The sequence below is a fragment of the Neophocaena asiaeorientalis genome, unplaced genomic scaffold (assembly GCF_003031525.2).
Source record: "Neophocaena asiaeorientalis asiaeorientalis breed wild unplaced genomic scaffold, Neophocaena_asiaeorientalis_V1.1 scaffold152, whole genome shotgun sequence".
NCBI classification, from domain to species: domain Eukaryota; kingdom Metazoa; phylum Chordata; class Mammalia; order Artiodactyla; family Phocoenidae; genus Neophocaena; species Neophocaena asiaeorientalis.
In genome coordinates this window covers 4342668-4368370 of record NW_020185338.1, presented here as the reverse complement: position 1 = coordinate 4368370, position 25703 = coordinate 4342668, and the positions used below count along the sequence as shown (strand labels likewise).

The 25703-nt window shown below is 37.0% G+C and overlaps 1 protein-coding gene across 7 annotated transcripts in view; it reads right to left on the bottom strand.

The window, feature by feature from the left end:
* The window catches only part of GALC (galactosylceramidase), an 84661-nt gene that overhangs the window by 30404 nt on the left and 28554 nt on the right, over nucleotides 1-25703 (bottom strand). For all 7 annotated transcript variants that reach the window (XR_003002038.1, XR_003002039.1, XM_024736268.1 and 4 more), the window contains 9 exons: nucleotides 20627-20782; nucleotides 19560-19684; nucleotides 17842-17969; nucleotides 12705-12794; nucleotides 11894-11980; nucleotides 9687-9837; nucleotides 8496-8676; nucleotides 4183-4346; nucleotides 2695-2771 (listed from right to left, as the gene is read on the bottom strand). Coding sequence is in view for 5 of the 7 variants with exons in the window: in XM_024736268.1 (XP_024592036.1) it covers nucleotides 2695-2771; nucleotides 4183-4346; nucleotides 8496-8676; nucleotides 9687-9837; nucleotides 11894-11980; nucleotides 12705-12794; nucleotides 17842-17969; nucleotides 19560-19684; nucleotides 20627-20782 (1159 nt within the window). In the remaining 2 variants the exon portion in view is untranslated. The remainder of the gene's footprint in view (nucleotides 1-2694; nucleotides 2772-4182; nucleotides 4347-8495; nucleotides 8677-9686; nucleotides 9838-11893; nucleotides 11981-12704; nucleotides 12795-17841; nucleotides 17970-19559; nucleotides 19685-20626; nucleotides 20783-25703) is intronic.

Sequence of the window (25703 nt, the reverse complement as noted above, 5' to 3'; positions counted from 1 at the left end):
CAGAATGGGGTGAGGCGGCAGGAACAGCAGTGAGGAAGGAGGCAGGTGTTTTCGATAAGCCCTTTTTTTAAACATGTATGCAAAATATCTAATAAAATTAAGGAAATTTACCTTTTTAAATCCTATTCAAAATTTCAAAAAATTCATAAAATTACTAAAAATAAGCCCTTCAAGTAATGTGGAAGAACTATAGAAATAAAACTGAAGGACACAGTGGGAGATCTTATAAATGGTGAGAGGCAGCATGTTCTTGTTACCATGTTCTTGAATGGGAAACACACTATTCTTTTTTTTAGGAAAAAAGTCTTTACTGAATTTGTTACAATGTTGTTTCTATCATGTGCTTTGGCCTTTTGGCCACAAGGCATATGGGATCCCAGCTTCCCAAACAGGGATCGAACCCATACCCCCAACATTGGAAGGCGAAGTCTTAACCACTGGACCGCCAGGGAAGTCCCTGGAAACACATTATTCTAAAAGAATATATTATTTTTGCCCAAATTGATGTATAAATTCAGAGTAATACTAGTAGCATTTTTCATGAGATTGAAAAGATGTTTTAAAAATTCAAATAGAAAAAAAAAAAAAATTCAAATAGAAGAGTAAATATACTATTGAAATAGCAAAGGTAATTTTTAAAAAGAAATAATGAGGAACTTGCCTCACCGGATATCCACTCATTCATTCTACAAGGGTTCTTGCTCTGACTGTGTGTGCACCAGGCACTTTTCTAGGTGCCAGAGAGCCGGCAATGAATAAAACAGATGCCCGTCATTAAAGGAGCTTGGTTTTAGTGAATGGAGCAGGACAAACACACAGCGATCAACAGAACATGTAAGACGTCAGGAGGTTAACAAGAGCTTCAGTGAAAAATTAAGGAAGAGAAGAGGGGAAGAGAGTGAGACGGGGTGCTATCTTATAGAAGGTGGTCAGGAAGGAACTCTGAAGGAAGTAAACCATGTAACCAAAGATATCTTTACTACAGAAAGTAAACACAATTTAAGGTGGGATATTGGATAATAACAAACAAAGCAATTAAACAGAAAAAAAGCTCAGAAATAAGCCTATGTACACATGATGATTTGTTATGTCGAAAACATGGCTTTTAAATCATGGGCAAAAGGACAGTCTATGTACTAAATATGACGGCTATCCACTTGTTTTTAAAAAATTATGTTGGGCTCTTCTCCTTATGAACCACAAATACATTCCAGATGGATTAAAGACTTAAACATTTAAAAAAATCCTAAACTTTGTTTGGTTTTGGGGAAAAAATGTTCCTGACGTTGAGAAAGGGGAAGCCCTTCTTAAATAAAACATAAAAGCAATGAAAAAAAGTGAAATATGTGACAGTAGCAAAGTTTAAAACTTCTATTCACGAAATATACCATAAGCAAATTGAAATACATATGACGGAATAGAAGCAAATATTTGTGACACATATAACAGACGAGTTACTACCCAGAATATATAATAAATTCATACAAATCCATCAGAAAAAGACAACACAATAGGAAAATGAGGAAAGAGTGTGAATGGGTAACTTCAGAGAAGAAAAAACACAAACAGCCAATAAACATAGTAAGATGTGCAACCTCCCTAATTATCAAGGAAATAAAATTCATGTCTATTAATTTGAAAAAAATCTTTAAAATCAGTAATATCAAATATTATTATAACTGCTATAAAAATTGATATAGTTTGGCTAGCAATAGGGGCAGGATCTGTTAAAATTTAAAATCCAATTCCAAGACCTAGTATCTGCCTAAACAAATAACAGCACATGTGTACTGTTATTTGTTCCAGCAGGAACCACCTCACACCAAAGGCACATAAAAGATGCCTCCCCTCTATCTGCAGTTAAGCCAGCCCTTACTGCCTCAGTTCACTGCAAAAGGGAAGAACTAGGAACGAGGTTACACCCATCAAGTGTGGTTTTAGTTATATAAACTGTGTCACACCCAAACTGGATTTTCAGTAAATATTGTTACTGCCAGAAAAATTAGTACTGTCACTTTTGGTGGTTGAGTAAGAGAAGAGAACAAGTTCAAAAAGTTATTTGAATTCCATTTTTTATCTCTATTGTAACCTAAAGAAAATTATGACAGGACTGTCTTGGCAGAGAGCAGTATATTATACAGAAGGATTTCTCTACACAGCATCCCGTGGAAGCAGGTCAATCAATAACTCATGATCAACCAATAATTTTGACAAATATTTTTAGATTTCCATGATACTACCGTCAATCTGGTATCATCTCTGATAAAGAGTCATGGAAACTAACTTCTAAAAAAGTGTGCTTATAGCTGAAAACCAAATCATTCTTAACCATCAAAAAATAAATTTATGTGACTTTGCTTATACCTATTAGCTCCAATAAGAATCTTGGTTTAAGAAAACTTTAAAAAAAAAATAGTTCAATTATTGATTCTGCCAATTACTCCTGAGTTTAAAAAACAAAAACAAAACAAAACAAAATACTGGGGGTGATAAAGTCAGCTGCTGATGGTTCTCAGGTGCGTTTACCCAGACACACGCTATCATCCCAGGGACTGGTGGTTTGCTGGTATCACGGCAGACTCTCTGCCTATTTTCCACTATTTATCGTACTTTCCCCCTTTGATAACAGAAAACGTTAGAAAAGCACAAGAAAAGAATATTTTTACCTCAGGCATTCTGATCAGCAATACTTACATTAATAGTTAAAGTGAGTGTATACCATTTTTTTGCTGTAACGTCAGCATGTCCTGAAGTATATATGATCCATCCAGCTGTAACACAAAGAGATTATCCCGGTTGATGTATTTTTAGAATCTAAATCACAGAATCCCATATCTCAGTGGGGGTTCTTAGGCGCATTTGTATGTAGTAAAGTCAGCCTTAATAAAGATTGACATTTCCATACCTACAATTGATTTAAAACAAAACATCCTTCATTCTGGCATCCATCCAGCATGCAGAGAGATCCTACTCTGAGCCATATGTGAGCTCACAAGAGAACGAGCAAAATAAACTTACAAACCAAGCACGGTACAATGACGCATTAGCGTGTATAGTTCAGGTCTGCATGTACACCTGATTGGACTGAATATGGAGGATAAGGAGGAAGAGTCAAAACCTACCATAAGATTTCCAGCTAGTGTACCTGGCTACATGGTAATAGCACTCGTTGAGAATTAGAGAGAAAATAATAAGCTAATTTTTGAACGTATTATATTTGAATGCCTCAGAGAAAGCCAGGATGAGATGTCCAGTGGGCAGTTTAAGACACAGAGCAGTGGGGACTGAAGTCAGAGATTTAAATCCCTAGTTCCAATTCTGCCACTACCTCATTTTGAGACCTTGGGTAAAGCAATTAACCTCTCTGCCACTCTCTTTTGGATTGGAAAATGCAAGGTACCTTCCAGATCAGTCATGCTATGATTATGCAATTCCTATTCTAATGTCCTCATTACCCACTCCCTCTTTAATTTTTATTTTATTATTGGAGCCCTTTTCACCTTAGGAAGAGGCATAGGGGAACAAACTGTAGGAGAGAAGATTTTTTATTAATGCAGGACGAAAGTCAAGAGACTATGAATCAAGAAGAGTCACCACCAATAAGGTCTAGTTTCAACAGAGCGGTGTGTACCCAAACCAAAGTGAAGTGGATGGGATTCAACTTGAACGGATTCTAAGCACCTATTCTGGATAAAATACTATTCTACATAAGACAAGGGCTGTTAAGATGAATGAGAAAAGTCCAGCTGTTTTCAAATATTGACTAAATTAGGAAATAGGAATCCTCCGTCTTAAACAAATCAATCCTTCCTTTTGTATTTCCATAAGCACACCAGCAACATTCTTATAGTCTTGCTTTGAGTTATAGTGTTTCCTGAGTATTCTCTCCCTACTACTAGCACCACACCCCAATCTCTGGTAATCCTACTCTGACAGCCTAGCTCAACTCTACAATAGCCGATAAGCTTTGCACAATTTTCTCTTTCACTGAGCTGCCTCTGTCTGTACTAATTAACACTATAATTTTGAATCGTTTGGCGTTTGCTTACACGTGTTGAATCTCTTCTCAATTAGATGTTCGAACACGATGAGGTATAAAGCTCCTTCATTACTCCCATAAGTAACAGACAGATATAGCAACATATCATACAGTAACCATGTGCTATAGAAGAAGCCACTTACCTAGATCACCTGTAACTCTGTAGGTTCCATTTGCAAAAATCCAGAAGAAAACTCCCCTGGCACTTCTAATCAAAATGCCACCTTTATTCACTCTTCCAGCAATGAACACACCTCCCTTCTCAGGGGTCTCTAGGTACACATCACACTTTATAGTCAAATTGGACCTGCAAAATCAAAGTGTTAGTGCTTTTAATTATGTCATTTCAAATGTAGCACAAATGGCTCTTTTCACAGTCACATGCTTCCAAACTTCTAATCAAGGTATGTGATTTGCTAAGTCCACACTTATACCAGGGATGGGCTTCATTGATGATGGTTTCAAGTTTTACATGACGGAAGTCAAGTCATTTCATTGCCTCTTTTAATGACTTACTGTTGGAAAATAATATTTACTGTTTTCAAGCTTCTTAAGAATATATTTCCTGTCTTTCTACAATAAAATAACTTCTCATTCTAAGAATATAAGGAGAAGCCATTTTTTCTAGGAATACGTAAAAGATAAGTTTCCACATCATTCTGAACAAAAAGGTTTATTACATTTCCATCAGCAAAGGGAAGCAGTGGAGACTGCTAGGAACCTCTGGGAGAACAAAAGCTGCTTTGAGGCTAATTTTTATATTTAACCCCAACAAGACACAGTCAACTCTACGTTGACTCTACAGTAGGGCTTTTCACACTTGAGCAGTATTGAAATCACCCTGGAGGGCTTATTCAGTTCAGTCTGCAGGCCCCACCCCTCAGGGTCCGATTCAGTACGTCTAGGGTGGGCCCCTTGAGTGTGCATGTCTAACAAATTGCCAGGTGATGCTGATGCTTCTGGTCCAGGAATCTCACTTGGAGGACCGTTTTCCCCTACAGAGTACCTAAGTCTGTGCAGAGGCAGTAAAACCCTGGTTTTGGTATCACTGACAGGAGATCAAAGGACGAGAAAGGTTCAGCCAACCAGGAACTACCAGAGCTTTAACGATGAGATCTCCTCCAGGCTTCCTTTTACAAACGCTACTGGATTCCTTCTGCAATGATATAACCACCCCAATCCAATACGACCTCTGAGAATAATTCCCCTCCCACTCAAATTCTAAGTGCAAATGGAAAAGAATTAGAAAACTTGCACACAGTCATGTAATAAAGCAAGCAATTTATCTAAAATAAAACTAAGAATGCCAAGAAATATATTTTGGAAATGGGGAGAAATTGGATCCAGAATTATGTGACTTTTACATTTCTCAGAGTTTCCTGTCAGTGAATTTTGCACAGTGAAATTTTACTTTGTAAAGGAAAATATAAAAAAGAAGCGCCTACAGCAGGTACACAACAATCAGGAAAATCGACATTTAATCATTTAATCAAAGCTGGGCTACTTTACGGGAAAATCAAATGCCAAGTAACTAAAGCTCAGTCTCTCTTGTATGTCCTCCCACAGCAGAGGGAGTTTTTCTCTCTGTAGATTATCACCAGCATGAAACCACCAAGGATCAGCCTTGTTCCTTACATCCCCTACCTCCCTGCTGGCTCATCAGAAGTTTGAAAGTGCTACAGATCCTGTCAGCACCAAAAACTTATTCTATTTAGAGTTAGAGTGAGAGAAGATCAAACGTTTTCCTTTTATACATTACAGTCCAGAATAAGTGATTCTTGCATCACAACTTACAGGCAATTTTACAGATAATGAATAAAATAGAATAAAAGTTTGGTTTAGTCTTCCACAGCCATAATCTCTTGGAAGTGCTGAGAGAACAAAAACCAGCCAACATAATTAAGCAAATTTGATCAAAAGGATGCAGAATTCAGGTCTGTGCAGCGAAAGATAATTTTGTGATTGTCCTCAGATCCCAACCAAAGCTTACTAACAAGATGGAAGTCTTTAACAGCTTTGGTAAAGTCTACCATTTATAGTCAAATTACTGTGCTGATACTTAACTAAATCTAAATATGAAAGAAGGTCTGTCCTAAACACAGTTCTAAGAACTGATGGCACTGTGCGCACATAGAGCCGATTTACTAGAACAGCACTATGGATAAACTCCACTAACTTACTAACTTTCCCTTTCCTCCTCTCAGGAAGAAGACAATGATTAAAACAAGGCTGTGAGGTATAGTCCAAGAGCATGGGCTACAGCACCAAACAGACCTGGCCTCTTGCCCTGGTTCTGGAATTTAAAAGTATGGGATCTTGAACAAATCTCACCCCGAAGCCTCAGTTTCCCAGTCTATAAGGTAAAGAGGATGCTACCTTTGCCAAAAGGTAGCTATAGGAAACTCATACCAGTGTTTAGTGTTACCCAGTTTTCATTCCCTCCTTTCCCTGCAATAAATGGGCATCACAGCCAGAGAACAGAAATGAACATGGGATGTGTGTACATCGCTAAACAGGTCTGGCTCCCTTGAATCCAGGATAGGATAATGGGAAATAACACAAAATAAATAGGATGAGACCAAATTTTAAATGATCTTGGAAGTCAGGCATAGAAGTGCAGATCTGGTTCGGTAGCAGGAAAGAGTCACTGCACACTTTTTTTTTTTTGCGGTACGCGGGCCTCTCACTGCTGTGGCCTCTCCCGTTGCAGAGCACAGGCTCCGGACGCGCAGGCTCAGCGGCCATGGCTCACGGGCCTAGCCGCTCCGCCACATGTGGGATCTTCCCGGACCGGGGCACGAACTCGCGTCCCCTGCATCAGCAGGTGGACTCTCAACCACTGCGCCACCAGGGAAGCCCCACTGCCTATTCTTGAGCAGTGAAAGAACATGATGAAAGCAGGGCTTAAGAAAGACAAAAATAGTCCTTTCTTGACATGCATAATTGCCATTTCCTGGTTCTTTTTCTTTCAGAATATGTCACTCCTCCCTTCTCTCCCCACTTTCCCCCATCCTCCTCTTCACCTCCTTACACACTGCAATAGCAAAGATTGAGTAATGCTGTTTAAATACTGCAAAACCTTCAAAGGTATGAAGAGCTTTGTTTAATCTGTAGATGGTGCTCTACATCATCTCTCTACTACAACGAAAGAGTCTCCCAGTCTTTCTGGAGTCCCAGCCAGAAACAATAGATTTGGGGTTCAGAGAGAGCCCTATGTAGTGTTCATGAGCGTGGGGGATATGGGTTGTCACAGAAACTTAAAGGTTTTCTATGGTGGCTGGCTTCCAGACCGGTGATCAAAATAACAGGGACCATCCCTTAGATAATTAAAGGCAGCCACCTGTCTTACTGTAAGACCATTAGTAACAAATGACAAAATCACAAACCCCGCTGACATGACCAGAATGCCCAGATAAAGTGTCTGGTACAGAGATGTTTGGATAAACAGTATTTCTGTTGTATAAGAAGATAAGCCATTGAAGTTATTCTAAATTAGGCAAGAATTCTTTACCCCCAATAACTCTCCAAGGAGCTGTAAGGGTTCTAGAAACTCTGGATAGGAGTTTCTTAAGACTTACTATCTGAGCTTGAGACTAGAATTGGGATTTATAACAGGGAGTAAGGCAATACAGAAAGGATAGAGACTTTCTGCAGCATTCTACAGATAAACAATTCAAAGCTCTTTTCCAAATGATCTTCCCTTCCCTGCCCAATTTCCAAGCTACAGATACGGCTGTTTGGTGACCTGACATTAATAGTTACTGTCACTAAGCCTGAAATGCTTGTGTTTTATGTTTCACAGTAGCATTATACTAGTTAAAAGAAAAAATAGAAAAGAAACACCTAAAACAGTTATAATTAGTCAGTACCTTGGAATTCCATAACTGACTTCTCAGTTTTGCTTTGGCCATTATATTTTGAGTGAAGAATAAATACATCTTCTCTCTTTATCAAATGCCTAAATAAAAGAGTGGAATTCTCTAGCCAACTAAAAGCTGATTTGCTTTTTACTGTTGCCATCTACTGTCACCTGGTAAATAGATTTTCCACAAAAGCTAAAACAATGTAATTCAAGTATGAATCCAGCAGGTGGCAACACCATTTCAACAAATCAACTCTCCAGCAAAAACAAAAGCTTAAAAAAAAACACGCAAATCACAAAGTCTGCTTACAAATAAATTTTAAATTATCACTGGGTCCAAAAGTCCTCAATTTTTATATTAAAATCAATCTGATCCTGCAACAATTACTATTAAATTGGGCAAATCTGATGGAAGGACACTTAGGCAATAAAACAATTGGCTGGTTTACGGCCACCGTGATATTCAACAATTATAACAAACCTATTAGGTTCTTGGACAGGAGAACTGTTGAAAAGTCCTGGCTTCAGAATGTACCTGACAACATTACAAGGTTATTTCAGTCAGATCTACATAAGGATGTCAATTTTACATACCATTTGTAATCTCCTATAATACTGATGGTGCTGAATGCATCAGCAGCCCAAGTAATGGGCCTTTGATTGAGAACCTGGCGCAGTGTGAAGCGATGCTCTCCAGGGTCTTCAATATTCATAAAGTATTCAAATACACCAGTCTGATCAGCAAAATTCGGAGCTTCACTAAAAAATGGGTAATCTGTTCAGAACACAATAAATTCTTTGTTTAGTATCAAATCTTACAGAATCTCTCCTCTCTGATATTTTCTGGTACATTTTGATATACTTTTGAAAAGTTTTAAATAAGTAAATGATACTTATAAACAGTCAAAGTTTAGGGTTTAGGTTACTAAAGAGCTATCGACTTTTATATCATCTTTATTAAGTATCAATGTGATCAGTTTGACCTACAGACTTTACATACTTAATCCATGTAACTGCTTAAGAGGAAAGATCATGAGTTGTGGAATAAGCAGACCTGGGTTCGGATTCTAGCTCAGTCGGTTCCCCAGGCAAGTTGCTTAACGGCCCTGACTTACCAAGTTTTCAGCTTCTCAGAGGTACGAAAGCAGTATGCATTCAGCAGAAACTGTACCTCAACTTCTGAATTTTGATCAGGATGCCCTCCTGTGATGTCGGGTAGTGGCAGCAAGCTGCAGTGAGCCACACTTCCATCAGCCATGCAATCACGAGGGTGAACAACAGATACACTCAGAACCATTCTGTACCCAGACAACCACTCTGCTTTTCACTTTCAGTACAGTCTTCAATAAACAACACGACATATGCCACACCTTATTAGGCTTCGTGTTAGATGATTTTGCCCAACTGCAGGCTCACGTAAGTTTTCTGAGCACATGTAAGGTAGGCTAGACTGAGTGATGAGGTTTGGTATTTTTGACTTATGATATTTTCAACTTACGATGGGTTTATCAGGACCTAACCCCACCGTAAGTTGAGTAAGATCTGTATAACTTTCATTCCAACAATAACCTCTACATTTTTTCTGGCACTGAACCTTACAGGACCCTCAAGTTGCGATTTATCTTGAAGTAACACAAAAACTAGGTCCCGTTTACCACGTAGAGATTTAGAGCTAAATTAATGTAGTTCTCACAACCACTCCATCAGGCACCAGTTTGACAGGCAGAAATCTATCCACTACTGCTGAAATTGGAAACCAAGTTAAGCTTTAGTACAAAAACGTACCGACATTGAAGTCATCCTTATAGACACAGGGAAAGGGCTGGGACTTCGGAGGCAGCAGGTAGCTGCCTTTGCTGCCGGTGGAGAGCGTGGTGAGTGTGAACAGCTCGTCCTCTTGCAGTTCCAGCGTGAAGCTGCCACCGCTGTCTAGGAGCTGAGAAAGAAACGATGCTGTGTTCAGGCCAAGTGCTTTGGCTCATCTCATTTGGGTCAAATAGCTTTTTAAAAAATAAGCTTAAGATAAGCCAAACTCATTTCTTTTAGAATTTCCTAACTACTTGTGAAGGACACACTCAATATCAAGGCCCTTGGAATCATTTTTCTTAAGTTATTTATAAGACTTTATACAATTAAACATTCTAGAAAGGATATTAAAAGCATTTCTTTTCACAGAAGGAAGAAGGACTAGATGATCCCCAAATCTATTTCCATTACTCTGTCTTTTCCATTAGACTGTACTATCCTTAACACCTGTGTATAATTCAGTACCTGCAACTAAGAGATCTGCTTATTTATTTTTTAGAACTTTGCTAAGGTAGAAAAATCCATAAAATCTTATTGTTGACTCAGCTGTTAAACACAGAAAACGTTTACTATATAAAAAAAGTCCTACTCATTACATGTTCAATACGTATTTCAATTAACAAATTACATTTATGTCACATTTATGACCTTGGCATATAAAGCCATAATCTCTTCATCTATAAAATGAGGGGAAGAAAACATACTTCATAGGGCTATTGTGAGGATTAAATGAGAAAATGTTTATAAAGTTCTAAGCTCAGTGAGTGACCTACAAGAAACCTTTCCTACATCATAGGTGTCCTATGGTAAAAGCAGGCCTCTGAAGACACTGAAGTCCTTTGCATAACTGTCACAGGCGCTAAACATTATGTCCACTTGATGACATCTGAGTAGCTCTTTTTTTCTACTTTACATTAGAGGTTTATATCATACCTTTGCTTTAATAAATTGTTGGTCAGATCTATGAAATATCTAATACCATATTCTGGCTTAGGAAGAACTCCAAATGATATTTTTCCTATGGGGAAAATCAGTTTTATTATGCTATTTCTAGCAATGTGTTGTGCAAAAATTAGAGACTATTCCTTTTTTCAAATTTAATATACAATGGGCGTTCAATTATTGATACTGACTAGTTGAGTCACACAACTTTAATAATTACCATAAAAAGTAGCAGATTTGTGTCAGTTAGGTGAAGCGATGTGCTTGCGTGGGCCAATTCATTCTTTGAAACATTTACTCATGAGAAACCACCATTTGCTAAGCTCTACACTAGGCACCTGGGACAAAAACGTATAAAAGGCTGGGACCCAATCCTCGAGGCATCCAATGTAGTGGGGAAAGTGTTTACTAGGTAAGTACATATCCCTAGGTGGCTATGACCTAAGACTGGTGGGGAAGGCTTCAGAGGAAGCAACACTTGGGCTGAGTCTTGAAGGATGACAAAGATGAACAGAAGGCATTCTAGGACAAAGAAAAAGCATGTGCAAAGTCACAGAAGTAATTAACTTGGCATGCCATGCTTTGAAAAATGCAAGATGTTTAGTCTGTGAGGAAAGGTCAGTTTAGTAGGACATGCATCTAGAAAGGAAAGCAGTCTTTTACCTCATGAGGTGATAACGTGGGTCACACGCCACACTAAGGAACGTGAACTTATAGGAAAAATCACTAAGGCATTCGAGCAGGGACTGACAAAAATCAGATCTGCATTTAGACGCATCATTCTGGTAGTAGTGTGATGGGTGGCGGGGAGACTGAGAAAACAAGAGATAGTTTCTGAAATCCGAGAGAGACATAATGAGGAACTGAAACAAGCGGTAGCTGTGGGAATGGAAAATAAGGAGTGGGTAGGAGAGATATGTGGGTGATATTGTCTATACTTGGTCACTGATGGTATGCAAAGGGTGAGTGGGAATGACAGTCTCAAATGAGACTCAAATTTCTGACGAGCAACCAAGTGATGGTTGCTACCATTCACAAGACAAACTAAATACCAAGAAGAAACACATCTACCAAACCATACTGCCTTGAAGAGGACTTCTATTTAAAAGAATGGGGGGCAAACTTTACCTCTATTATGCTTCAGCCATAAAATCAGTTATGAAATTAAAAATTAATTCATTGATCAAATTTCTGTTCCCTTTACTGTTGCAATGCTCGCACTATAGGAATTGATTTAAAACTACCCATAGAGAATCCAGTTGTTTGAAAAGAAATCTCTCCGATGGTTTTCCAAGTTTGGTATACCACACCTGCAGCTCTGGTATTTCACTCTAAGGAGGAAACACAAAGAAAGCATAGTTGAGTGATTCATCATCTCCTCTTTGAGAATTTCTAAAATCTGTACCAGCAAGAATCAATCAATGACAAGGTGCATTCTATTTCTATTTACCAAAAGATCCACCTCAAATCTTAAATAGTAAACATTTTGAAAGTAGGAAGACATTATTCAAGCAAATACTTTATTTCTTAAAAATACTGCAGATTTTTGGCAAATGTTCAAAAAGATTTTAGTGTCTTTGCTTCAAAAATACTCATTATTATACCTATGTAAAAAGTTCTTTAAGAATTTACTGGCATTAAAAAACAATTCTTACACGATTAGTAGAAAGAGCACTGTATTTCTGTATTCAAATCTAACAATAGGTAGAAATAACAAGAATCTTGTCTCTTTTTTTTGTACAGAGTACTGTAAAGATCAACGTTTTAAAGTTCCCTCAACTGCACAAATGATGCTCTACCAAAAAGAACAAGTTTCTTGCAAGTGACCTTTGTTAGGATTCTTCAGAACCACAAAGAGCATTACCTCCTAGTGGCTTCTGTATGTTTGACCAAAACTCCAAAACTAGTCAGCAGACATAAGACACCAAGGCATTTACCCATTCATATGCAAACTCTTAATCACTTGTAAGACTTCACTTAAGAACTGCTAGCCCGTGATAAAATATATAAATGCTCAAATCAAAATCAAAATAAAAGTTCCACTTATTTACTTACAAAAGAACCCTTAAGGATGAAGGTAGCAAATTGTCGTGAAACATTGAAATAGGGAAGAAGTGGCCGTATACACATGGAATGTTTATGACTCTGAGTAGAATCACAAGCCATGGGGGGGGGGGGAAACAAACAAACATTTAATGCCTATAGATTAACAGAAATGACACAATAATAGGTGACAAATAACAGTTTATTTCAAACTTTTAAAGACTTTTTTCTTAAAAACCTTTATTGAATGTCTATTGTGTATGCCTAGTCAAAGTAAAACTCAACGGCATTTTGACTGAATCAAACTTTGAATTCCAGTCATTTGATGGCACACAGATTAATTTTTATGTTCTGTTTTCCAAGTAATATACATCAAAACAAAAGTAAATCTTGGGACATTTTCACTGAAAAGGCATCTCACCTATATATAACCTTCAAATACACAACTGAGGTCAGCTAAATACATATAACAAATCTCACTGCCAGCATCATTTTTTTCAAAATAATCGGTACAATGGGCTGGGATCAAAAGAAGTCTGAGACATCATCCCGACTTTAGGGGATTCAACAATCACAGAGGACTTACAATATAAGGTTCTGGGACAGGCTTTGTGGGAAAATTTTAAATTACAATTACAGTTAGAGATTTCAATACCTTTCCTCAATAACTGATATACCCCTAGACAGAAGATCAACAAAGACACAGGTGATTTGAACAACACTACCAAGTAACTTGCCTGGACTGACATCTACAGATCACTTCATCCAGCAATTGCAGAATGCATATTCCTTTCAAGTGCACAGGGAACATCGACCGAAGTACACCATATTCTTAGCCATAAAAGAAGTCTCCATAAATTCAAAAAGATTCAAGTCACAGAAAGTCTGTTCTCTGACCACAATAAAACTAAATCAGAAATGAATAACAAAAATCTCTGGGAAAATTCCAAAATATTTAGAAACTAAATAACAAATTTCTAAATAATTCATGCCTCAAAGAAAAAATTTAAAATAAAAGGTGAAATTAGAAAGAATTTTGAGCTGTATGAAAAGCAAAACACAACACATCAGGATTTGTGGGATGCCACTAAAAGAGTAGTTAGAAAAAAATGTAGAGCACTGAACACCTAGATTAGAAATGAAGAAAGGATTTGAGACTTTAGCTTAAGATACTAGGAAAAGAAGAGCAAATTAAAACCAAAGTAAGCACAGGGTAAGTATGGGATTAAGAGACACGAACTACTATGTATAAAATAGATAAGCAGCAAGGATATACTGTACAACACATGAAAATATAGACATTATTTTTTAATAATTTTAAAGGGAGCATAATTATAAAAATACTGAACCACTATGCTGTGCATCTGAAGCTAATATAATATTGTAAATTGACTACATTTCAATAAAAAAATTTAATTAAATTTTAAAAAAGTAAGCAGAGGAAAGAAAATAATAGAGATGAAAGGATAAATCAAACAAAAACCAGAAAAACAAGAGAGAATAATTGAGAAACCAAAAGTTGACTCTTTGAGAAGATTAACAGAATTGAATAAACTTATAGCCAGACTAATCAAGAAATCAGGATAAAAAGAAAACACAAATTGCAATTATGAACATTAAGAAAGGCGACATCAATACAGAGTATATAGATATTAAAAGAATAGTGGGGAATAATATCAATAACTTTGTGCCCAGAAATTTAACAACTTAAAAAGACAAATTTCTTTGAAGACACAAAAACCCAGTGCTCACTGAAGAAGACATGGACAAACTGAATAGCCCGATATCTGTAAAAGAAGTTGAAACTGTAGTTTAAAAGTTTCCCACAGAGAAAATTGTGGTGCCAGATGGCTTTACTGGGAAATTCAAGTCAACCTGGGAGCTTTGCTCAAACAGGAAGTAAGAGCTAAGGCAGAGTTGTAAACTGCCTGCCTGAGTATTGAGGCATGCCCCAACTGTGCACACAGAGCCCATCAGCAAAGGCTGGGACACTTGCTAGTTCCAAACATAAGGAAATCTGTACAGTCATGATCTGACCACTAAGATAATTGAGCAGAAGCTTCAGTGGCCACAAATGATAAAGCTAACAAACTACAGAATTTGTTCAGGAAAGTCACAAAGCAAATAAACAGCAACAACCACAAATGCTAGACAGGAGGAAGAATCTGATCTCCACAGTCTCCATGTTATTTTATGTAATGTGTCTAGTGTTCAACAAATCATTATGAGATTTGCAGAGAACCAGGAAAGAAAGGCCCATACACAGGCATAAGAGCAGCTGACAGAAACTATGTCTGAGAAACCCTAGTCATTGCTTATTAGATATTAGACTTCCTAGACAAAGACATTAAATCAGGTATTTAAATATGTTCAAAACACTGAATGAATAATGAATAAAGGAGAGATCTGCTTCCAGAATGGCAATGGGAGGAGCTCCATGAACCTGCTCCCAGTGAACCTGGTGAAAACTATTTAAATAATTATTACAATAAAGTCTCTGGAAATGGTCCTAAGGCCATGCAACAAATATAGAAACATTTATTCAATAAAATCTACTAAAACTCATGGCATTTAAACCATGATCGACTCCCTCCCTGTCCCTCTCAGCCTAGAGTGACAGAAACTCCATGCCAAGTAGGTACAGCCAAGAACACAGGGTTCCCTCCCTCCCAGCTCCCAGATGAAGACAACAGTATCTTCGTGAGAGAAGCAGAATTATCAGCATTTCTCACCCCCCTTCCCCTCAGCTACTTGATGCTGAGGACAAGTAGCCATAAGTGTGGCCAAGAGGCTGAGGGTTCCCTTCCTCTGTCCAGGTTCCATTCACAGACTCACCTTAAACAAGGCACACTGAGAATATGGGGATTCCAAACCCCCACCCAGCACCATACTCCTAAATCAGAGGTGTCACTAAGAGAGAAACACACCCTTGTCCCCATCCCCAACTCCAAGTTTCAGCTCAGAGATTTCGTCCAGGGAGAGAGACAGGTTATAAAACAAAGAGTTCAGAAAGTCTCCCCAAAGAAATTGATTGTACTTAATGCAGAGCATGGGGAAGTTCAAGAGTAAGGGTGCTCTTAAAAATAATGGAAGTTTTGGTGGCAAGCAAATAAAAAGAGACTGTCAGCTTCATTAGATGCATAAGCTAAACCACTGCCCAGCTATTTTGACAGGGAGAACCACAAAAAAAGAAAGCTAAGAAGAACCCTCCTGATGTCAGAATAAACCTAAAACACTAACCTCAAAATCCACCTCTGCAAATAAGCTGGAATTTAATTGGATCAGCTCATGGAGCAATTTAAGCCCCTGAGCATTGCTGAAAACAATAGAGCAATCCACCAGTAATCAGTGAGGCAATAACAGAGAGGTGCACCTGCCCAATGTGGGTGGGTGGGGGGAATAAACTTCACTAAATTTCTCCAGCCAATCACTAAGCAAACAAGCAAGCAAACAACAAACCCCAGGAAAGGAGGGAATCAGTACCCAGAGTTACCACAATATATTATATAAAAGGTCTGGCTTTCAACATAAAATTAGGAGACATTCAAAGAAACAGAAAAGTGTGGCCCATACACAAAAACTAGGCAACAGAAACCACCTGTGAGAGCAACCAGATGCTGGATTTAACAGTTGAAGACTTCAAAGTAACCAATATAAATACATTTAAAGAACTAAAGGAAACAAGGCTTAGAGAAGTAAAGGAAGGTATAATCACAATGTCTCATCAAGCAGACAATATCAATTAAGTGACAAAAAAATTTTAGAAGAACCAAATGGAAATTCTGAAATTGAAAAATATAATAACTGAAATGAAAAATTCACGAGAGGGGTCAACAGTAGATTTGAAATAGCAGATGAATTAGAGGATTTGAAAACTATCGATAGAAATTGTGCAACCTGAGGAACTGAGGGGAAAAAAAAAACAAAGGATAAAGAATAATGAACAGAACCTCAGAGAAATGTGGGATACCCTTAAGTACACCAACATATATACAATGGGACAGTAGAAAACAGTGGAGAGAGAAAGGAGCAGAAAATATATTCAAAGAAAAGTATCTGAAAACTTTACAAATTTGATGAAAAACATTAATCTACAGATCCAAGAGGCTCAACAAACTCCAGGAGGAATAAATACAAAGAGATGCACATACAGACACCCAGTAAAAATGCTGAAAGTCAAAGAAAAGAAGAAAATCTTGAAAGGAACAAGATCATTTACAAGGGAACCTCAATAAGATTAATAGTTGGTTTATCACCAGAAACAATGGAAGACAGCACATTCAAGGAAAAACTGTCAGCCTAGAATTTTATATTAAGCAAAACTACCTTTTGAAAAATGAATATCTCACTGGAATGCAGTTAATAGAAATCTGAAGTAGACTCTAATAAGTCAAGATTTCTACACTAAATCCTGGAACAACCACTTAAGAAAATAACTCACTAAAATATAGTAAAAAAAAATTAAAAGAATTTAAATATTACATCACAAAATATTGACTTATTGCAAAAGAAAACAGTAACAGAAGAATAGATGAACCAAAATAATGAGACGTATAGAAACTAAAAAGTAAGCTGAAAGATGTAAATCCAACTATATCAATATTAACATTAAATGTAAATAGATTAAGCAATTGAATCAAAAGGTCAGACTAAATTTTTCAAAAAGCAAGATCCAACTATATGCTGTCAAAAAGAAAGACAACTTAGATTCAAAGAAACAAACAGAGGAGGCTGGATCAAGATAGTGGAGTAGGAGGATGCGGAGCTCACCTCCCCCCACAAACGTGTCAAAAGTACATCTACCTGTGGAACAATTCTCAAAGAAAACTAACTAGGAACTGGCAGAAGAACTTCTATACAACCAAAGCTGCAAGAAGGATCTCCACGTAACTGGGTAGAATGGCAAAAAAGGCATAAGGTTGGGTCCTCCACCCCTGGAAGGGATCTGAAAGGAAGAGAAGGTTTGCTCTCAACCTGGAGAGTGAGTAGCTCAAGCCACAGACTGGCTGTCCCAGTCCTGGGATCCTATGCAGAGGAGAATAGCTCCCCTGTTTTTTTATTTTTTTAAGAAGGTGTTCAGTTGTGTTTTAGGCTATATTTTCCAATACTAACAAAGTGAATTAATCCAATAAAAACAACAAAGAATTACCATAGTTTCAACGATGATGGTGAGGTTACCTAAGCCATCCGTCAGAGCTACATAGCTTCCTCCTTTTTCTAAATGGCCAACTGTCTTCAGGTAATACCAACCTGGTTGAGTAAACTGAGTGGTATGAGCTATAGACAAGCAGAGAAAGACCCAAATAAGATTAAAACTGTGATAATAGGATTCCGTCAAAAAATAAAAAGCTGTTTACTGATTTGAGTCTGAAAGAAAACAGAACATGCCACCCCAAAATGTGCCACTTTAGCATGTGGATTATTTTGAGCTGATGGCAATCAAGACCTAGCAGACAAAAGAAAAACTTTTCTCTCTCCTTTAACTGCCTGAAAGAATTTAGATAGGGGACCTGGCACAGAAAGACAGCTACTACCAGAGACAACTTTGTATCTGAAAGATTCACCTGCATGGCAGGGCAAACATCTGCTCTTCTCTTCCTATGAACTGTCTTCCTACCCTTTGAAGCTCCAGGTCCCTATCCCATTCCTTAGCTCAGGATGGCATTATAAACCTCAACTGCCTGACTGCAAATTTGAGTCTCATTTTTTTTTTTTTGCAGTACGCAGGCCTCTCACTGTTGTGGCCTCTCCCATTGCAGAGCACAGGCTCTGGATGTGCAGGCTCAGCGGCCATGGCTCACGGGCCTAGCTGCTCCGCGGCATGTAGGATCTTCCCAGACCGGGGCACAAACCCGTGTCCCCTGCATCGGCAGGCGGACTCTCAACCACTGTGCCACCAGGGAAGCACTAGTCTCATATTTTTATGTACAAAATTAAATGTGCTTTTTTTCCTGGTGATCTGTCTTACATCCATTTAATTATTAGATTAGCCAAAGAACCTAGAAGGGTAGAAGGAAAACTTCTCCACCCCAAGTCTGATTGAGTCTAACAGCCATCTTCTATTTTGGAGAAGAATATTCACCAGTCTCATGTTTCAACTTCTAGTTAAATGGTACAATTATGGGAATATTCTTAGAATGACTGGTGAAAATAAATGAACCACACTCTGTCAGTTCAAGACTACTGAGTAAACCTTTTTTTACCAAGAGTAAAAAATAAAGTTATCCCCTCCCAACTTTTGATGATCTCTATTTAACCCATGCTAATATAACTACAAAGAATATGGTTTTTAAAAAGTTAACAAAATATTCCAAAAACTAAGCTTTATGGTTTAAAACAAGTTTATTTCCACAATATGTATTTATTGGGCACCTCCAAAGTTGGTCCTGAAAATGTACTGAGCAATATTCCTTGTCCATTTTGGGAGGTGACACAATTAACCAGTGACAAAATTAGAAAAGTACATTAGTTCATGTAGATAATGTGGGACCAATTATTTCAACATTTAAGGGGATAACCAACCAGGATATACAAATCCAACTTAATATTTCCATATTTTTGAAATAACAACCTGAGTTTAGTATAATGTCATGGTTACATAATGTCATGACTACAAATCTCTGAGAAAAATATATCAACTAAAAAAAAGCCTGGTCTTAGAATAATTGAGAATGGAATACAGAAAGTAGCCTAGTTACCCAAAAGGTTCTTACAAAACACTATGACAAATCTTGCTTGAAACAGAGACACACTTAAAACTAACACACACACACACATACACAGTGTTCATATAATCCCCTCTAAGTGTTTTCTGCTTTGTCTCTTAGAGAGTAAGTTAGGGATTGAGAGGTGGAATCTGAACCATACCTGATATCCAGATAGGAGCTTCTACTACATAGTGCCCACTCCATGGCTCCTGAGCAGTCATCAGTCCACAACGCCCATATGGCAACTGTTCATAGTAACTAGCCACCAAATTCCAAGCAATTGTGCTAAAAGATTTGTTTGATAAAAATGAAACACCAAAGCAGCTTGTAATAGAAATGTAAATATCTACAAGCCTATAGTAAAAAAGACCTTATCAGAGTTTACACAAACATATGTAAATGACAAAAAATTACCACCAAAAACAAGAAAACATAAGTTGCCTAAAGTTCACCCACACTTTGAAAAATCAAGTATTGGATGCATCTAAATATTTTTAATGGTGAATCATATAATAAAAAATACAAATGTATATGAGGTGTACAGTTTTACTGACGAATGGTGTAACCAGAAGATGAATCATGACCTACCAGTACCAGACATGTCACAAATGTGAGTCAAATACAAATAAAGGCTTTATCCATACTTGCTTTCCTTTTGACGGTCAGCATTCTAAATGCCCCAGTTTCAAGACATAATTTTATGAACTTCACTCTGAGCTGTTGCAAAGTTTTACAAATGAGAACTCTTAGAGTCAGACTGCCAGGGTTCAAATGATGGTGTAGGCAAATAGGGTAAGGGTTCCCCAGAGGAAGAGAACCAGACATAACTTTCTTGACGTAAGAGAAGCCATTTTAGGCCTAAGCCATTTTGTGATCTAAGCCTGGCCACAATGCTTGCCCTTACAGAACAGGTCTCAGTAGTAAGTGATTTTAAGGGAATAAAAGAACATAAGAACAAACAGCTATTATCAGGCCAGGGAAATAACTTAACCATATCTGAGACAATATATCAGACCCCAAATAAGCTCTATTATTTGCAGCTTCTTGCTTTTTCTTTTTTGAGTTGACACAGCTTAGGTATAGATATAGGTATGAAGGAAATAAGGCAAATGTTTAAAATCATTGCATTTAAGTTGTGAGACTATGGAAGTCCATTGTACTTTTTTCTACTTATCGTGTTTTGAAACTTTTCCAAATAAAAACCTTTAAAAGTTTCTAATAACTTACGCAGTCATGTAGCCATTGATATAATTCTGATTCAATATGCGACCCCAGCAGCCTGCACCCACATCACTATTTAAAGTGCTAAAATCTTCAGAAGACCAAAGTTTCTTCTCAGTCAACCTAGCATCCTTTACTGTACGGGTCCCAGGGTAATGAGCTCTAGAAAAGAAAGGGTGGGAGAAAATGTAAAAAGGCCAGAACATGGCACTTATATCTATTTATTGAGTGAATAAAAATACACATCTTCTCCAAGATTTCTATTTTAAAATAATGGGCAGCTTCCAGGTGGCTGGCAGACTGTAAGCATCCTCTTCCCACCCTGTGTCTCAGAACACCCTTAGAATGAGATAAACCTATAACACACAGAATGGGAAGGAAGATAGCAATGGATGAGAAATTTCTTTCTGGAAACCATAACATGGAGGGAAGGATGTTGACAGGTAGAGGCAGCAGAAGAGGCCTAGAACACTCCAAAGATGAATGAGGTGGAGACAGGATTCAGACTTCCCAGGGGAAACAGAGAGCTTGGACAGTAGGAAGGAAGGAGTAAGAAAGAAATGAAAAATAAGACTAATGAGTCTATTATGTAATGTAGTATCTCCTCCCCTGCTCCCACTCCTCCTAGACAGAGAGGCATTTATTGTTTATTCCCAGGCAAAAACAAAAACACTAAAACAAACAAAAATGCACAGAGAATTCTTCTTTGAATAACAAGAATAAACTATCTTGGGAAAACTATAAGTTTTATCCCAGAGCAGTGTGGTTCTCAACTTGAATGCTTTTTGCCTGGTGGAGAAGGCAGGGCAGGGCAGGATTTGCTACTGGCATCTACTGAGTAGAGGCCAGAGATACTGCTAAACATCCTGTAACACTCGTGACAGGTCCCAACAACAAAGAATTATCCAGTGAAAAGTATCAGTAGTGCAGAGGTTGAGAAACCCTGCCCCAGACTAATGAACCCCTCCCTTGTTCTAGCATTTGAGAGGAGTCAGCCTAAATATAAATGTATATTTATTGTTCTAAGAGTAAAATACTGCCATAATGATGATTGTGGAAGTGACTGATTATTGAATATAAAAACAATTAAGAAATTTCAAATGGAAAACAGAAAACAGACCAACAGTTAGTATAAGAATTAGAGACCATATGAACCAAATAACTTTAGGGACAAGAGTGTATACTTTCTAGGCCAACAACTATTTACAAATAAATTAACAATAATACAAGCAGAATAACAGAGATTGGATTATGTCATAATTCTAATCTTTGTGGTTTGGTGTAGTAGTATTCATAACATTAAAAGAATGATTGTGAAAACCTACTTTAGTTTTTACTTATTTAATTCCATTTAGATCATGAATCTTTTAAGAAAAAATTATCCTACTTGGGAATTAATTATACTAGTAAAGACGAATTAAGGCACAACATTAATTTGGCATTCCAGGATTTTGTAAGGAAGAAATAGGTAAATAATAAAGAATATAAAGAATTAGGGAAAAAATGAGATTCCACCAAGATTTTGTTGAGTCACTGAACTCAGTTGAAAACAGGCATCTATCTATTCAGTATTGTAAATACAGACAACAGAGACCCCAAGAGCAAGCCAGCACCTAACAGGATTAAGAAATTATTGTTCTGGTACTACAATTCCCAACTTGGAAAATCTGACTACTATTCTTTGAAATTATATAATTTTAATAAACTTTTACATTTTAGATTTATTCTATATCCCAGAACTTCATTCTATGGTCATGATATTTGGTTTTGACACCTCAATCAAATACTAATTTTAAGACTCATCTAGTTATCACTCAGCCAAATGTATATTTGGTGTGTCTCTGGTAAAAAATACTTATATAAAAAAAATAGTCTGGAAAATAATAGGCTATTATGTTATTAATGATCTCTAGATATTAAGATTTTGAGTAAGTTCTAATTCTATCTTTATGGCTTTCTACATTTTCCAAATTTTCTATAATGAGCATGCACTATTTTTAAAATCTGAAGAAGTATCTCTTAAAGTTACAGAAATAGGTATTATATCCCTCAATCAGAAAACAATGAAACTGTTACATTTTAAACCTGATTGACTTATCAAATGATCTGAGAAAAGAGGGGCAGAACTGATACTAAAATCCAGGTCTCTCCCAATGTCCAGATCCATAGTTCAACAAAATGTATAAGTTCTTTAAGAATATAATTTTTTAAATGCATATAATTAGGCAAAAACATCTCTATCATTTCATGGCATGATTTTTCAAACTTTAAATGACAAGATTAAGATCAATGAAAGTAAGCCAAGGTTTATCCTAACAGAAAAATATATGTGTATTGAAAGAAAAATAGAACTTATGAATGAGGTGGATCATGGTAGCCCACTTTCTGAAACTCCTCCAGTACTCCTCCTGAAACCAAACAGACCCACCTGATGACAGAAAGTAAAAACCCACAGACAATATCCACGTCAAATCTAGGTGACAGGGAATCCCCAGGAGCCTTGCAGCATCAGGACTGGCCAGGATCAACAGACAGAATATGGAAACAGTGGAAGTGAAAGGGGACTAATAGGTACTCACCGCCCCCCAGCAGCAGACTCTATCCTGAATGGAAGAATTGAGAACAACTGGCTAAAGTGAAAATGTCTTTACAGGCTTAAATTGGGCCCAAGTGCCAAAAACAGTAAATTCACTAAGAGATCAAACACAATACTGTGACAGTTTAAACCAGATTTGTCCAATAGAAATATAATGTGAAGTGTACAGATAACTTTACATCTTCCAGTAGCTACACTTTTAAAAAAGCAGAAGAGAAATTTTAATTATATACTGTTTAACCCAATATATCCAAAATATTATCATTCAACATAAAATCAATATAAAAATTATTAATAACTTACTTTTTTATATTACATCTCTAAAATCCAGTGCATACTTTACACTTATAACATACCTAAATTCAGACTAGCCATATTTCAAGTGCTCCATAAACACATGTGGCTAGTGGTTACCATATTGGGCAATACAAGCTTAAACCCTTAACTATTTCAGAAATAGGTAGCAAACAATCCTTTCTGCAATGGTAGAGTCTCACCATAAGAATAAGCTGCTTAAATTAGAATCCAAATTGAATAAGACAGGAACACTTAGGATGAGAGAGACAACATTTAGACAGTAGGGAGAATGGGGCCCAGAGGAAGAAGACCCCAGAAAGTACTGTAACTGCAAAACAAAAATCTGCAAACATAGCGCAGGTCAAGCACAACATGAATGGGGCAGGGAGGCATACTCTTTCTATGGAGGTGGGAGCCACAGAATAAACATCTCCTGAACAAAATTCCATTGTACCACAATAGCCAAAACTTGGAAACAATCCAAATGACCTTTAACAAAGACTAGATGGATAAATTGTGTTATATTCCTACAACTGAATTCGAAACAGTAATTAAAATCAACATGACTTAATCTTATAAATATAGTGTTGACCAAAATAATAGATACTCTAAGATGCCATTTAAATAGTTTTTAAACAGGAAAAATTAGTCTATGGTGATAGAGGTCAGATTAGTAGTTGCCTTTGGTGCAAAATGAGAGGCTACTGCTTAGAAAGATTTCCAAGGGGAGAGCTTCATAGATACTGATAATTTTCTATTTCTTGACCTAGGTGGTAATTGTATAGGTATGTTCACTTTACGATAATTCATTAAGCTATATACTCTTATGATCTTCTATATGTATGTATGTGTGTGTGTTTGTATGTTATACTTAATAATTTGTAAGGAAATGAAATTATTAGACAACAGAGATATATAAAACTAAAGAGAGAATTACAGAATAATTATTTTAAAAAGAAAAAGCATTTTAGAAATGAAGACTAAAGTAGAAGGAACACAGATTAGACACTGTCTAATAAATAAAGAGATAAAAAAAACTTGAGAGACATATAGAATAAAGACAATACGCAAAGGAGATCCAATATGTGTAACTGGGCTTTCTACAAAGAAAATCAAAGTAATGGAGCAGGATGATTATTTAAATTAAGATTTAAGTAAAACTTACTGAAAAAAGAAAATACTGAAATATAGATATTCAAAGGGTGCACACTACTTACTGGGAAATGGTAAACAGTATAAAAGTACTAGACTCTAAAGTTAAGGAGAAATATTCTTTGGACATACCAGAATTATGCCAAGTCATTTATAAGAAAAAATAAGTCTGGCATCAGAATTCTCAACAGCAACATTTTATGTAAGTAACCAACAGAGCAAGTTTTATGATACTCAAGAATTAAGAAAATATGAGTCAAGGATTTTACACCCAGCCAAACTGTCCTTTGAGTCTAAAGGCCACAGATATATAGTAATAAACATGTAAAAGTTCAAGAAATATGTTTCCATTAGCACTTTCTGAGAAATATAGCAGATATTAAGCTTCTGACACTCAAGAGACTAAAGGAGATACTTCAGCAAAAGACTTACAGGTGAGCACTGAATATGCTTAACAGTAGAGTTTGACTAAAAGAAAGGGTAATTAAATAGTATATAAACATTACATTTTCTAATAATGTATAACTAATATAGTTGACACAAAATAAAAGGAGGAAAGAAAGTGAAATGTAAACTAAGTTTGCCAGTTAGCTGGGAGTAAAAGATTACAACTTGAAGCTGACAAATCAAGATCATACAAGCTTATGCTCATGTAAGAGCACAAAGATTAAGAAACTCTGGTAATTAAAATTCCATCGTCGGAGAGAGGGGGAGGAAGAAATGGTTGTAAAATAATTTTAATATTAATTATAGTAAACGAATAGACAATGTCTAAATAGAGAGAGAACCAAGATTATTAATATAGAGCAGATCTCAACTTCAGCACTACTGATATTTTGGCTGGATAATTCTTTGTTGTGGGGGAGTTATCCTGTGCACTGGAGGATGCTGAGAAGCAACCCTGGCCCCCACCCATCAGATGCCAGTAGCACCTACGCCAGTGACAGTCAAAAATATTTTCAGGGCTTCCCTGGTGGCGCAGTGGTTGAGAGTCCGCCTGCCGAGGCAGGGGACGCGGGTTCATGCCCCGGTCCGGGA